The sequence below is a fragment of the Myotis daubentonii genome, chromosome 4 (genome assembly GCF_963259705.1).
Source record: "Myotis daubentonii chromosome 4, mMyoDau2.1, whole genome shotgun sequence".
Lineage (NCBI taxonomy): Eukaryota > Metazoa > Chordata > Mammalia > Chiroptera > Vespertilionidae > Myotis > Myotis daubentonii.
This window is the reverse complement of record NC_081843.1, coordinates 20,405,703-20,420,520: the sequence shown is the minus strand read 5'-3', so window position 1 is coordinate 20,420,520 and position 14,818 is coordinate 20,405,703. Positions and strand designations below refer to the sequence as shown.

At 48.6% G+C, this 14,818-nt stretch overlaps 1 protein-coding gene and 1 long non-coding RNA gene across 2 annotated transcripts in view; both read left to right on the top strand.

Annotated features, from left to right (window-relative positions):
- Positions 1-4,177: 4,177 nt before the first annotated feature.
- The window catches only part of USP7 (ubiquitin specific peptidase 7), a 68,402-nt gene continuing 57,761 nt past the window's right edge, over positions 4,178-14,818 (top strand). The window contains exon 1 of the mRNA XM_059693132.1: positions 4,178-4,934. Within this exon, the coding sequence (XP_059549115.1) occupies positions 4,856-4,934 (79 nt within the window). The 5' untranslated portion in view covers positions 4,178-4,855. The remainder of the gene's footprint in view (positions 4,935-14,818) is intronic.
- LOC132233071 (uncharacterized) lies at positions 4,941-13,367 on the top strand. Its single transcript, XR_009452548.1, has 2 exons — positions 4,941-8,779; positions 9,014-13,367. It is a non-coding gene; the product is annotated as an uncharacterized LOC132233071 (long non-coding RNA).

Below are 14,818 nucleotides of genomic sequence, written 5' to 3'. Positions count from 1 at the left end.
CTCTCTCTTCCTCTCTGTAAAAATCAATAAAATACATTAAAAAAAAAAGATTTATCCTTAAAAAAGAAGAAAAGCCCCTGGCTCACTACCAGCTCTGTTTAACTGAGCAATTCAATTGGTGTGTGTGTGTGTGTGTGTGTGTGTGTGTGTGTGTTTCTAAAACCACACAGTTGAAAAGATCCCACTGTTCCATATTCTTACCCTTTTAAAATGGTCTGATTAAGCCTGGCCAGGTAGCTCAGTTGGTTACAGTGTCATCAAAGTATGATAAGGCTGTGGATTCAACCTAGGGTCCAGGCACACAAAAATCAACTGATAAATGAATAAAGAAGTGGAATAACAAATTGATCTCTCTCTCTCTCTTTCCCTTCCTTTCTCTTTGAGATCAATAAGTTAAAATAAAAAGGCCTGAACCAGGAAAGTGGGTAATAGTTTGACAAATTTTCCTGAAAATCAAAAAAAGGGAAAAGAAGACACCCTTGGCTGCTCATGTTCTCAACACCTCTCATTACTGCATCTTTGTATTTAAAATTTGAGTCAATCCAGTCACGCCACCAAAGCATCTTTTGTGAATTTTAAGAAAAAAAAATAAATAAACAAGACCCAGCATCTGTACCCATACCTGGGCAACCATGAGCAGTCATTGTAGCAAAATACTTGCATTAGCATTTTGCCATCTCACAGCTGGGAAGGATGTTGGTAAAATGACTTTGGTTAGTTACCCAATGCCTATTTTTGCCATTCATCTAACAATAGCCCCTGGCACATAGGTACTCCACCTATAGACAGTTTTTAAAAAATTATATATATATATAATTTATATATATATACATATACATATATATAATATATATATATATATATATATATATATATATATATATATATATATATATATATATTATTGATTTCAGAAAGGAAGGGAGAGAGATAGAAACATCAATGATGAGAGAGAATCATTGATGGCCTGCCTCCTGCATGCCCCACAATCCAGGCATATGCCCCGACCAAGAATCGAACCATGACCTCCTGGTTCATAGGTCAATGCTCAACCACTGAGCCACGTCAGCTGGGCCACCTTTGAGCAATTTTGAGTGAAAGGGTGGTGGGTCAGAAACTGGGGGCTGAGATCTCGTCTCATTCTGCCCTTGCTTTTACAATAACCATTTCACCACCTCTGGATTGTGAAGTATTTCCATAAAGTTTCAGCATTTCATATGCTTTCCACAATAGTCCCTTTAGGTAGAAACTTTCCTCCCCATTTCCCTGATAGGAAAGTTAAGTCTGATAAGAGGTTAAATCAAGCCCTAACAGGTTTGGCTCAGTGGAGAGAGCGTCGGCCTGCAGACTGAAGGGTCCCGGGTTCGATTCCGGTCAAGGGCATGTACCATGGTTGCAGGCACATCCCCAGTAGGGAGTGTGCAGGAGGCAGCTAATTGATGTTTCTCTCTCATTGATGTTTCTAACTCTCTATCTCTATCCCTTCCTCTCTGTAAAAAATCAATAATTTTTTTTTTTTTTTAAAAAGAGGTCAAATCAATTCCCAAGTACACGTTTGCAGAACTCCCACCTGGATCATCTGGTTCTGAATCCTGAAGCCCCTTGTCCTCCCAAACTGCTTCCAGCAGCATGGCCTTGGCAAATGCCTGATCTCAAATCCAAATCCTTCTCTAAACTTGTGGTTGGGGTTTTAGGTCATCTATCCAGGTATGGATTATCTAAGAATTTAAATGACGTGGTGGTGGTGGTGGTGGGAAATACCTGCTAATGCCCATTTCTTCTCTGATACTTCCATGAAATTGTTTCAGACTCTGGGCAACATAACTTCCAGGTAAATATTTTGGTTCTCAAGAAGAAAAACCAGCCCTCTGTTTATGCCAAGTCATAGCACGGGCCCTGGGAGGAGCAAAATATGTTTTGCTGTGAGAGTAATGATAGGGTAGCCCCTCCCTACACTTGACTGACTCGACTTAATGACAAGTCAGCTGCTCCAGCAGTTCCTGTCTTCCCGGTTTTTCGTTTTCCCTCTGGATTCTGAACCAGGGAAGGGGGTGTAAAATTTTATAAAAACTGGCAGTGATCAGAAACGGTGTCCTCAGTCCGCTCCCTCTTTGGAACTCTCCAGGTCCCTTGTAGCATCTTGGCGTTAAGCCTCCCTGGAAGCCGGCGTTGCTCAGCCCGATTCACATCTTCTGTGGAGTTCTTCAACACCACCCCCCCTCCCCCCGCCCCCTTCTGAGTGTAAATGGGCCTTATGGCTAATGCAGACCTAATTCTACAAGGGGAAGGAGAAAAACAGCCTAGTGCAGCCCTCTGGAAGAACCGAGAGGTGCCAGTTTTGCTTTTCTAGTAACTGTTGTGGCCTAGAAATGAACTCTATGCCCAAGCCAGAAAATCGGAGAGCAATGCATGACTCCAAGTCTAGGTGCAAGTCCAGCAAATTCTATCGGCCAACTTACCTAAACCTGTCCTCGATTTTCCATCTCCACCATCCTAGTCCAATCCACCCCATCTCTTGTCTAGACTCTGTTCTTTCTCACTCATTCTTTTTCTTTGCAACATACCCTTTTTAAAAAAGAGTTTTATTGCCAATTTTATGTACTGTAAAATTCACCCATTTAAAGTGTTCAGTAGTTTTTGGTATATTCACAGAGCTGTGCAACCATCACCAGAACCAAATTTCAGACAATTTTCATTAGCCCCCAAAAGAAATCCTATGCCAACTCCCCAGCCCCCAATCTACTTTCCAGCTCTATATAAATTGATTCTGGACATTTTGTGTAATTGGAATCATATACTACGTGGCATTTTGCTTCTGGCTTCTTTCACTCAGCACAGTGTTTTCAAGGCTCATCCACTTGTAGCTTCCGTCAGGACCTCATTTCTTAAAAATATATTTTTATTGATTTCAGAGGGCAAGGGAGAGGGAGAGAGATAGAAACATTAATGATGAGAGAATCACTGATCAGCTGCTTCCCGCACACCCCCTACTGGGGATCAAGGCTGACCAGGTATTGAACCAAACCATGATCTCCTGGTTCATAGGTCCACCCTCAGCCACTGAACCTCACGACCAGGCAAAGCCTCATATTTTATTGCCAAACTAGAGGCCCAATGCACAAAAATCGTGCAAGGGGCTTGGCCCCCCAGCCCACCTCGGCCTTGGCTCTCGCAGCCCTGGCTTTGTCCAGAAGGTCGCCCGGAAGGATGTCTGGTCTAATTAACATATTACGCTTTTATTATATAGGTTAGTATTTCCTTGTATGGGTATGCAACGTGTGATTATCCATCATGCAAGGTATCCTTATATTTTTTTGTTGTCCCATTTTTTTATGCATTCACTGTATGTGCCCTGACGGGGGATGGAATTCACAATCTTGGTGTGTGTGTCAGGGGAGAGGTGCCGGCCAGGGCCATTTCCTGGCCATGTTCAGTGTAAAACGACATCCTCACGGTGGGAGACGGCGCTCAGATGCACAGGTGTGCAGGGACGCATTTCCCTTCCCGCGCTCCCTTAGCTGCCTTGGTTACCCTGGAGGGGTTGAAGCCAGATCGCCGGTCTCCACCGGAGGAGGCAGCAGGGCGAGTACCTCCAGGTTGAGGACGTTCTGCGGGAATCTAGCCGGACGGGGCTGACAGGCGGGACAAACTCCCGCCCATGGAGAGCTCTTCGGGCTGGTTCGAGGGACTCCGTTTTCTGGGTCGGACCAGGGTGAGAAAATGAGTTCTCACGTGAGGTCTCGGGTGAGTGGATCGCAGGTCGGATAAGGGCGCCCAATACCAAGCGCAGCTGCTCGCAGCGTGGACCCGCGCCCGGCTCCGGCCGGGTCTGGGCCGGCCGGGCACGGACACAGCAGCTACCGCCCGGGCCGCACGGCCCCCGCCCGGCCGCCGCCGGGTCTCTCCGGGTGATCGCATCCCGGGACGGGACAGATCCCGGGGAGGCACCCACGGGGGGGAGGGGGTGGCCGTGCGCATCTGCGCGTCCAGGGCCCCAGCCGACCTCGGGCTCAGGGGCAGGGACCGAAGCGGGGACTGGGGAGAGGCCGGGGGCCGGGCTGCCAGGGGGCGCGGCGCTGCGGCCGGGAGGCGGCGGCTGCGGGCGGGCCCCGCCTCCCCGCTCCGCCTCCTGCTCCGCCCTCCGGCCCGGCGTCGCCCGCCCGCCCGCTGGCTTTCCTCGCTCGCTGCTCGCTCGCTCGCTCTCGGGCCCCCATGCGGATGTGACATTTCAGGCCGCCGCCATTTTGAGAACCCGCCGAGCCGAGCCGAGCCGCCGGGCGCCGCGTCCGCTCCGCAGCCCCGCCGCCGCCGAGGAGGCCGAGGCCGCAGCGCCCCGAGCGCGGCCGGCCCGTCGCCCGCCCGCGCCGCCGCCGCCGCCGCTCCCGCCGGGCCCAGGCCCCGCAGGCCCGCCGCGCAGGCCAGGCCTCCCGCCCGCCGCGCCCGGCCCGAGGCGGGGCTGAGTCCGCGGCCCCCGCCCGGCCGCCCTCCGCCCCCGGCCGGCCCGCAGCCCCGCAGCCCCGGCCCCGGCGGCGGGAGGCGGGCCCCGCGGCGGCCGCAGCAGCGGCGGCGGCGGCGGCCCCTGCGAGCGACGAGGCCGCCCGGCCCGGCCCGCCGGCCGTCCGCCCGCCTCGGCGCCGAGATTGGGCGAATCGCGAGCAAGTACGTGCGCGTCTCCCTGCCGCCGCCGCCGCCGCCGCCCGCCGCCGGCCTCCCCGGGGCCGCCGACGACGACGCGCGGGAGGAGGAGGAGGAGGCCGCCCCGCCGCCGCCGCCGCCGCCCGGGCTCGCCGCCCCCCGCCCGCCGGGCCCGCAGCCTGGGCCACCGGCCGCAGGCGAGGCCCAGGCCGCGGCCGACATGAACCACCAGCAGCAGCAGCAGCAGCAGAAAGCGGGCGAGCAGCAGCTGAGCGAGCCCGAGGACATGGAGATGGAAGGTGAGGCCCGCGGGCGGCGGCGGGGGCCGGGCGCCTTCCATTGTGGCCGGGGGGAGCCGCGGGAGCCACGCGGGGGGCTCGCCATCTTTAAAGCAGGCCCGCGGCGGCCCGGCCGGCCCGGCTGCACCGTCATGCGGCCGCTCATTGTCCGGGCCCGGCCGGCGGCCTCCGGGCACAAAGCGCTCCCTCCGATTTGTAAATGAGGGCGCCCGGGCCGCGCGGGGACGCGGGCGTTCTCTCGCTGCTGGGCGGCCTCCCGCCGCCCGGGGAGGGGAGCGAGCGGGGCTCCCGGGACCGGCCTCCCCTGGTCGGGCGTCTCGGGGCCCGCTGGGCTGGCCCGGTTCTGGCCGGCAACCCGGGAACCCCTCTCCGTGGACGCAGGGCTGGCCGGCACCTGCTCCTCCCGCGCGCTCCCCCGGAGAGCCCACGGGCTTGGCGACCGTCTCCCCGATCGCCGTGGATCAGCACTTGCCAGCGTCGGGCTTCATTTTGAAACACCTGCCAGGAGCGCAGATGTTGTCAGCCTGTGGGCTGGCTCCGAGCTGGGAGCCAGGTGCTCTTGGTTTCTAAGTTACCTGCTTTTCGGGGGCGGGGGGCGGGGAGCGTGGCCCCCCGACTGTGTGCCGTGCAGTCCGCATCCGGCCAGGTGTGTGTGTGAAACTCCGCGGATGCCCCGCCACATTTGGCTACCTCCATCCGCATCCAACCTGACTCGGAAGCTAATTTAATTTCCTGCCCGTGTGGCAGCAGTTTTCCGAGGTACGGCACTTGGCGATGCGAGGGCTTCTTGGTTAGGTTTGTAAAGGCACTGGGAGGGAGAGCGCGTTCTTGGATTTTACCTGGTCGAGCAGAGCTGGTCATTGGAAGGCATCTTTGATTTCTCGTGGTGCCAAGTACTTAAGAGGGTAAAGGCAGAGTTGTCTTCATCAAAAGACAGTTTCCCATACACCTGGTCGAGTCAGCCTGGCAGGAACCGGGCATTGAGTGTTTTGTTCTCGTTGGCTTTTAGCAAGAGATTTTGAGTTGCATAAATGAATGGAGGCCCTAAGGAAGCTGGGAAACGAATCATTTATCATACGCATGGGCCGCACGTGCGGGGTGCTGTGCACTGGTTGGTGGAAGTCCTTTCCATGACTGGTATTCCCCTGTGAATAACTTACTGCCAGTATACTGGGTGTTGACTGAAAAACTGGCCTGCAGAAGGCCAAGTGGTGGAGGTGCCTGCAGAAAGCACTTCCCAGTGGTACTTACCGTAGCGGGAATGGGGGCCGCGGAGCGGAGTCCCCGCAAGGACTGGCTTACTTCACTTGGCCCCAGCAAGCAGCCACTTTGCAGAGCTTTTGGCAAGTGTGATTCAAGCGGCTAGTGAAGGAAGACATTGCTGGGAGAATTTTGTCTATTCCTTTGATGCTACCTAGCAAAAAGGATGCTTTTCATTTTGTTTTTTAGGATATTACCCCGTCAGGACCAAATCAGGGCTAGTGTATAGATTTCCCATCTACGTTGCCTTACCTATGTTCAAATGTTACTGAATGCTGGTGACAGTGAATAAACATGGACATCACTGAAGTCTATTTCTGGTACAGAACTGTGCTCTTTGGGGGGAACTGTAAGAAACTTGTTTCTCTTGAGTGGGCCTCTGTCCCAGATTCATCATCCAGAAGGTACCTTTTCTTTGTCAGGCTTGTGATTGACACCCTTTGCGCACCCACATGTGTGTGGTTTAAGAAGCCGCCTGTGTATTAAGCAGTCTGTTTCTGCTTTTCTTAGCCTTCCCCTTCTTCAAGTGTGGTGCTAGGTTTATGTTATGGTTTAGGATTGGGAAGAGGGAAAGAATCCTATTAAAAAGCCAGCAGGGTGGGATTTAGTTCCTATCAAGTCTGGTTGGCTCCATATGTCAGGCTGTGGTAGTGACTTGCACCTGTTTAGCATCTTCGCCTTAATTCCAATAGAATTAACAGCTGGAATCTCAGGGTTCTGATCAGCTTGAAGCTTTGTCAGTGAGCATCCTGCCTGCCCCTCCTGGGCAGGGTGGGTTCAAATTAGACGGGGAGACTGGATTGGTGGGTTGTTTTTTTCTATAAAGAGGTCAGTGTTAGTTTGCTGTCTGTCCTCCAGCCCCCCTGTATCTGGGTTGAATTTGCTCCTGACTGAACTCTGCACAGTCCTTGCATAGCTGCTGGAGAATGACAGTGCCCTGGATGAGTTATAGTAAAAAAAAGCCTTGTTTTGAGCAGTTAGGAAAGTTACGAAGGGTGAAGGCAGAGTTGGGAAAGGTGGGGAACATGGAATTTCATTGGGGTTGGGACCACAGGCTTCCTGTACGGCCTGAAGCAACCAATCTCACGTTTTCAAGTTGGGGGCATTTAGAACTGTGGAGGTGGTGTTGTGTTGTTAGGTCTGGCCAAGATTGAATGTTCTTGGCAGTTTACTCTATAACTCAGAGGCAATGCGGGCTGAGAGGCTGAAAGAATGACTCGCACAGGCTTCTGCCCTGTGAGTACTTCGGGGAGGTGATAATCTGGTTTGTGTTATGCCCTGTCAACAGGAAGTTTTCCCAAGGCCTTGCTTCTGCTGCATAGACTGGCCAGCACCAATGTAAATATCCTCATGTTTGTTCCCTGGTGTTTCTTCTGCCCTTGTGAGCAGTCTCTGTTTCAGAGTGTCATCTGTGAGGGGACAGTTCGGTTTGACTTTCGTGAAGCACTCGGACCCTATCAGGGACACCAAGCTTCAAGCGAAATCAGCGAGTCAGTCAGCTGCAGTTTCTGAAAAGAATTGACCACTGCCTTCCATGTTTTTAGTTTGGGGGGGTGGGCGCCACAACAGCAGTGGGTTTTTTTTCTTTTCAAACTTGTGTGGGTAGATGGAGTTTCAAGTTACTTTTCTGCTCAAGCAGGTTAGGGAGTAGAAAGTGAGTTCTGTTGAACACATGTACCTAGATAAGCCCAATTAATGCATTTTATTATATCTAAAAGGTTTCCTTTTCAACTAGCATTGTAACAAGACAAATAATAAGAATATTGACTTTCTCCTCACATTTGCTTGGTATGGTAAAAAACTATGCAAAGCTACAAAGTGAACATCAATTCGTAGAACTCAAAAGAAATATAGAAGAAATGAAATTAGGCCGAACCTAGAAACATAATCTGATGTGAGCCTGTCCATTTTTGAACATATTGGAAGTTACTGTTGCAGGCATCAGCCTTATTCTTTCCAGGTGCTGATTTTGATTTGGTTATCTGTAAACAAATAAAAAATTGATACGGCAAATATGGGAAGAAAGTATATACTTTTCCTCCTCCATTTATTTATTTTTTGAATCAGTGTTGTGGGAAGAGGCCACTGAAAACTCATGGTGGGGCTGTGGGGTGACTTGAGAGTACAGGTTTAGGGCTGAGCCTGAGTTTGAATGTAGACTTTGCCATTTAACTGTTCTGTGGCCTCATATACATTGCTCAAGCTCTTGGCGCCTCAGTTTCTTCATCCTTGAAAAGGAGTCAATTCTATCTTGCAAGATTGTGAGGGAGGAAACACAAAGCACAGGCAAAGTGCCAGGCACAGAGTTGGGAGCACAGGTGATGTGTAGTCAGTGGTAATGCTGTGCTGGTTGAACCTTTGCACCTGAGGAAGGATAAAGTTTGCCAAATCCAGGTGGCATGAGTTGGTTTTTGGAGGTAGGCAAAAATGTCCTACGGTAATTACATCCTAATGTGGATCAGGAAGAAAACATAACCAGCTTCAATCTAAGCAACACTTTATGAAATTTGGGACTTGATGTATCTAAATAGGTATTTAAGGCCAATGGTTTAAATATTTTAAGAAAGATTAAATGGCCCTGACTGGTTTGGCTCAGTGGATAGAGCATCAGCCTGCGGACTATAGGGTCCTGGGTTCGATTCCAGTCAAGGGCATGTACCTTGGTTGCGGGCACATCCCCAGTAGGGGGTGTGCAGGAAGCAGCTGATCGATGTTTCTCTCTAATTGATGTTTCTAACTCTCTATCCCTCTCCCTTCCTCTCTGTAAAAAATCAATAAAATATTTAAAAAAAAAAAGAAAGATTAAATGGGTAGCCCAGCCGGCATGGCTCAGTGGTTGAGCATTGACCTATGAACCAGGAGGTCAGTTTGATTGCCAGTCAGGGCACGTGCCCGGGTTGCGGGCTCGATCCCCAGTGTAGGGCGTTCAGGAGGCAGCTGATCAATAATTCTCTGTCATCATTGATGTTTCTCTCTCCCATCCTCTATGAAATCAATAAAAATATATTTTAAAAAATTAAATGGGTAATAGAGATGATGAGTGGATGTATATTGTGACACTGGTACTGCAGTTTGGTCAGCTCCATAGCCTTCGCTGATAAGGGCATTCTTGTTCTTGCACTAGTGTTAGATCATCTAATGGGAGTTTGTGCATCAGGTTGTAGCAGGGAAGCCAGGTCACCAAGCATCCAGACTTTGGGAGTTGGCCTTGAACTCTCTCTGGATACCCAAGCTCTTTTGATTTTCCAGCTGCCACCCTAAAGCAAGGTCCCTGTTGCCTCATGCCAGGACTTTGCAATAGCCTTCTTACTGGTCTCGGCTTCCACCCTTCCTGATTCCCACACAGCTATGAAAACGGACTGCCCACAGGACTGCCCGGCCCTGCCACTGTCCTGCTTTTATTTTATTTATTTACTAGTATTTATTTATTTTCACTGTCCTGCTTTAAAAAGGACTCAGGTGTGCTGCCTTCCCTGTGTAGAGGCTAAGTCACACAACCCAATCTAGGCCATCGGAGTCCTCAGGATGGCCTCAGCCTGCTCTGTGCTTTAGGCTCCCAGCAGGCACACATATGTGTTGATGGAGTACAGCTCCAGGTTCTGGATCTCACAGGAGCGTAGATGGTGATGTGACAGCTTCTCTTTCTGGAATGCATAGGGCAGATACCCCAGGAAAGAGGTTCAAAACCCATTCAGATGCCATCTTTTTCCTAAACCTTTCTGGTCACCTCCACCACTTTTGTTGCCAACCTTTTGCCCCATGTGCTACCTGTGAGGTTGCCACTTGTGTACCCATCTTCCTCACTGTTGGATTATTTGTGCTGAAGGTGACTGTCTTATGTTCCTGTTTTGTAAATGTACTGTGGAAGCTACTTCTTCGGAAAACAGCAATTCTAAGGCTAAAGGTACCTGACTGGCTGGCAAGGTGGCCTGTGAAAGAGTGCCGAAGCCATAAACCAATCTTGCTTTGATAGCTGCAAACACAGTTTTATCGCTTTTAATGGAACTTGCTTCAAATGACATTTTTCATCCTTTTGGAAAGCTTGTTTTCCAGATAAGGACACTGATAGATCTTCATAAATTACTGAAGGTTTCTTTTGAATATTTTCAAATTTGTTTTTATTGCTGTTACTGGTTTTTGGATGAGCAGTAGGTAGCCTGGTTCTTCTCAATTTCCAAAGCAATGCAATTTTAATTTGGAGACCAAGAGTTGTAACAAGGTATTTATTTCTTGACATGTATTGTGACAGAGTTCAGTGTTAGATGTCACCTGCTTCATAAACTTATTGTTCTGAAATAATTTGAACTTCGGAAAGTTGGAGGAAGCAGGATTTTAAGTGTCATGTGTAGGCCAGAAAGTTAGTTATGCCATTTTTCTAGTGGGTTAACACATGCCTTGGCTAATGAGAAGTCAGATGTGTTGAAATTTTCTTGAAGAGAAGCAGGCTTACTTTTGAGGGTTGGTGATTTAAGTTTGGAAGTTGGGAATCGAGGTAATTAGAATGTTTCCCAAGCAGGGAAATATACCAACCTGGGCAAGAGCCAACTGCTTCCAGAACTTGATGACACATTGAATGTGGGACTAGCAAGAAAGAGGGGCCTCTGGGAGAACACACCCTGAGAAATAACATCACTTTCTGCGTTGTTGGGTGGACATGATCTGGGAGTAGAAGACCACACTGGGGTTATAATGATAATCGCTCACTGCCCTCACTAGGCTATGCAAATGTCATATTGTAGCCAGTTAGCTCTTGGTAAACCATTGAGGTGTGGGGACCACTGTTGTGAGGTCACAGCTATTAATATTCACAGAGATGCCCACATATCCTTTCAAGGAGCCCAAGTTACTGATTGACAGGAGGTTTACTAAATGTTTGAAATATGAGTGAATATTGTCTGAGTCTCTAAGTGGTAGGTCCTTTTGCTTTTTGGGTCACTGAGATCTAAAAGCTGTGGAGAAGGAGACCTCCTGTGTGACCACAACCGTTCTACCGGATTTTCCTGCCTGGCATAGAATATTCGAAACCCAGGTCCTCCCTCGGTTTTGATTTCATGCCAGTGACTAAATTAGTTTTTTGACATCCTAACACTGGGAAGGCAGTGTCCTGTGTTATGTACCAGCCTCCAGAATATCGACCAGGGGAAGGTCTAGGTATCGCAATAAGTTGTTCAACTGGCCTCTGGTTTGGAAACGGGTTGTAGTATGCATTTGTTAGGATGACCTGTATTGCAGAGCAAGCTCACACCCAGGGTGTAGCCACAGGAGTCTAGGTGGTTATTTCACTTCTCTTGGCTGTCCCTCTTGCCACCCTACTCCTGGGACTTTCAGAAAGTTGAGAGGAGCATTTCCAAAGGAAACCATGTGGCATTGCTCTAATGTGGCAGCTGAGCAGACCCTGCCACTCTGGCCCCTTATAAAAAAGACCCTTGTAAAAAGGCATATGGGCCATTTACCTAGAGTTGCAAATACATTTCATCAATATGACTTCAGAGAATGAATTATTTCAAGGCTCTTAATTGACCCTGTGCAATTGCTGTTTTATTTTTTAAAATTTTTATAAGAGTTTATTTGAACCAAACTGGTGACAGTGCTAGGAAGCAAGATCTCAGATGTTTCCTGCATTTGCTGGAAGCACATGGTATCCTGGCCGGTAGCGCTGTTAGTTGAAGCGTAGTCCTGACCACCAGGGTTGTAGGATTGATACTCAGTCTGGGCACATACTGAGGAATCAACCAGTGAGTGAGTGCATAGATGAGTGGAACAGCAAGTTGATGTTTCTCTCTCTCCCTCCCTCCCTCTCCCCCTCTCCCTCTCTCCCTTTCTTCCCTCTCTTTTTCTCTCTGCCTTAAAAAAAATCAATTAAAAAAACACAACAAGCACATGTTAACACTCCTTAACATGTTTACATAGTTCAGCTCCTTTTAAAATGTAGGGTAGGTAATTTTGAAGTGCTTGCTTCTTACAGTTAGTAGTTTATATAAGCTTGGATGAGAAATTATTCAAATAAACTGTGAAGTCGTTAGAAACATCCCATAGCCCAGATCATTGTTTTAGAACCATCATAGATACTTGTTGGAATTCTCCCCAAGAATCTCAGCCTTTTTGTCTTAGGTCTTGAGCTTGTGAGGACTTGGAGGGTGAACAGAAAGGGGCTGGAGTGCCTGATGTGCAGAATGCCCTCAGAAGTAGCTGGAGGAGTGAGGGTTGCGGTGGCTGTTTGTAAGCGCCAGCCTTTGGGCTCTCCCTCCCTGTCAAGCCTGGGAGCAGTGGTGGCCCATGGCTGCTTCTCCTGGTTGGTGTAGTGTGGTGTGTCTACCCTAGCCCGAAGAAGTCCTCACTTCTCTGAAGCACTCCAGGTCTCCTGCTACTGGTACTGGTGAGGTTGTTTTCCTACTTTAGGTCAATCTTTGTCCAGAAAGCTACTTGTTTTCATATGGGGGCATGGGGAGATACATATGTGAGAAGACTCTTAAGGGTTTATTATACTCTACAGTGTGGTAGCCACCAGCCACATGGCGGTGATTTTTAAGTTTAAAATAAAATTTAAAATCTTATTCCTCAAGTGATTGCATTTTACCTGTTCAGTAATTATACACATTGGTGAACAGTGCAAATGAACCTGTCCCTCAATGAAGAATGCTAGTATGTTATGGCCAGCGCTGCTGTGGCTGGCTCCTTGGCCTGAAGGTGTTCTGGTAGTAGTAGTGTGACATTGAATGATAGAAAGTGTTCCAGTGTGTCCTGGAAAAGTAACATTAAAATGAGTAAAAGCATTGGAAACTTATGGATAAATAGTTCCTGGGCAAACCCTTTATTTAGAGCTTGGCTTCTCCAGTTACTTGTGGTACAGTACCAGGTTCTTTCCTTTAACTGCCAGTCCATTGTGGACAATTTCTAAATTGTGTTTTATAGAAATTCAGTGCAAACAAATTACTCAACAAGTAAAATAAAATAGACACACAGAATACAAGCCCTAATTTATTATTAAAATTCAACAAAGGTAAAGTTTTATTTCAACAGTTATATTTAGAGCAAACAGGAAGAAAGGAAAGTATTGCATAAACTGTACATGTTTGTTGAAAGTATGTGTATAGGCCAGCTGTGGGCAAACTATGGCCCCCGGGCCGGATCCGGCCCGTTTGAAATGAATAAAACTAAAAAAAAAAAAAAAAAGACCGTACCCTTTTATGTAATGATGTTTACTTTGAATTTATATTAGTTCACACAAACCATCCATGCTTTTGTTCCGGCCCTCCGGTCCAGTTTAAGAACCCGTTGTGGCCCTCGAGTCAAAAAGTTTGCCCACTCCTGGTATAGGCCATTAATATAAAGACACACTATCACAGTTCCCTATATTAGAAGCTTACAGGCACACTTTGAAGAATGTGGGTTACACAAATAATTTTTGAAGCAACAATCTTGCATCCTGCTTGGATGGACAACATCCTTGCTTCTCAGGGAGGATGATATTTATTCAGACTGCTTCTTTGTTTTACTGATAGATGGGCGAATCGTATGTACCCAGTGCTACAGAGGTAGCAATGAGAATGGGAAAGATCTTTAAAGAGATTTTCCAAAATTTATCTGTAGACAGCTTCGACTGTAGCTTACCAACTTAAAGCTAGCCGGTGTGGTTCAGTGGTTGAGCGTCGACCCATGAATCAAGAGATCACTGGTTCACTTCCTGATCAGGGTATATGTGGGCTCAATCTCCATCTAGGTAGGGAGCATGCAGGAGGCAGCCAATGATGTTTCTATTTCTCTATCCCTCTTCCTTTCTCTCTCAAATCAATAAAAACACGTATTTGTAAAAAGAAATTATCTTCCATTGAAAGAAATGGATTCTGGGTTGTATCTACTTTTGGGTTGCAGTTAACAAGCTAACCCTAAAGCCTGCCAGGCTGTAATGTGATCCAGTGTGACATGTGCCACACAAGTTCGACAACACCCCAACTAACCCCAACAGTCCCATGCTTGGATATTGCAGCAAAGTTAGATTGCTAAAAAGTGCCTGTGCTTGCTCTTTTTGACGGGTCCACAAAGGGGCACCCAGAGCATCTTGTTTTTAGCCCCACCCCTTTTGCTTTCTGCTTTTCACGTGGATCAGGGATCATTGCTTGCTCCTGACTCTTTTGCACCCTAGTGCCGTGGTCGGCAAACTGCGGCTCTTTGGCCCCTTGAGTGGGCTCTTCCTAAGCCTTAGGAGTACCTAAGTTAATAACAGTGTACCTACTTATATAGTTTAAGTTTAAAAAATTTGGCTCTCAAAAGAAATTTCAGTCGTTATACTGTTGATATTTGGCTCTGTTGACTAATGAGTTTGCTGACCACTGGTCTAGTGGCAGCAGAGCTGACTTTGCTGTGGTGCTCAGAGCCTGTTGCGGGGCTTTCGTTTATCAAACACACTTGTGAAAGCCCTGTTGACTGGCCCGGCCTTGATAGCATAGAGTGCAGACACGTGCAGGGGAGAGAGACCTCAGGGAAGGACTTTCATGGAATGGTGCAGAGGAGGTGGCTGTGCCACAGGGCTGGCCTATTTTGGGGACGGGATGGGTGAGTGAAGGATTCACAGCTGAGTTTGAAAAGAGGGAAGGGCTGGATTGGTCAGAGGCTGGAGGTATAGA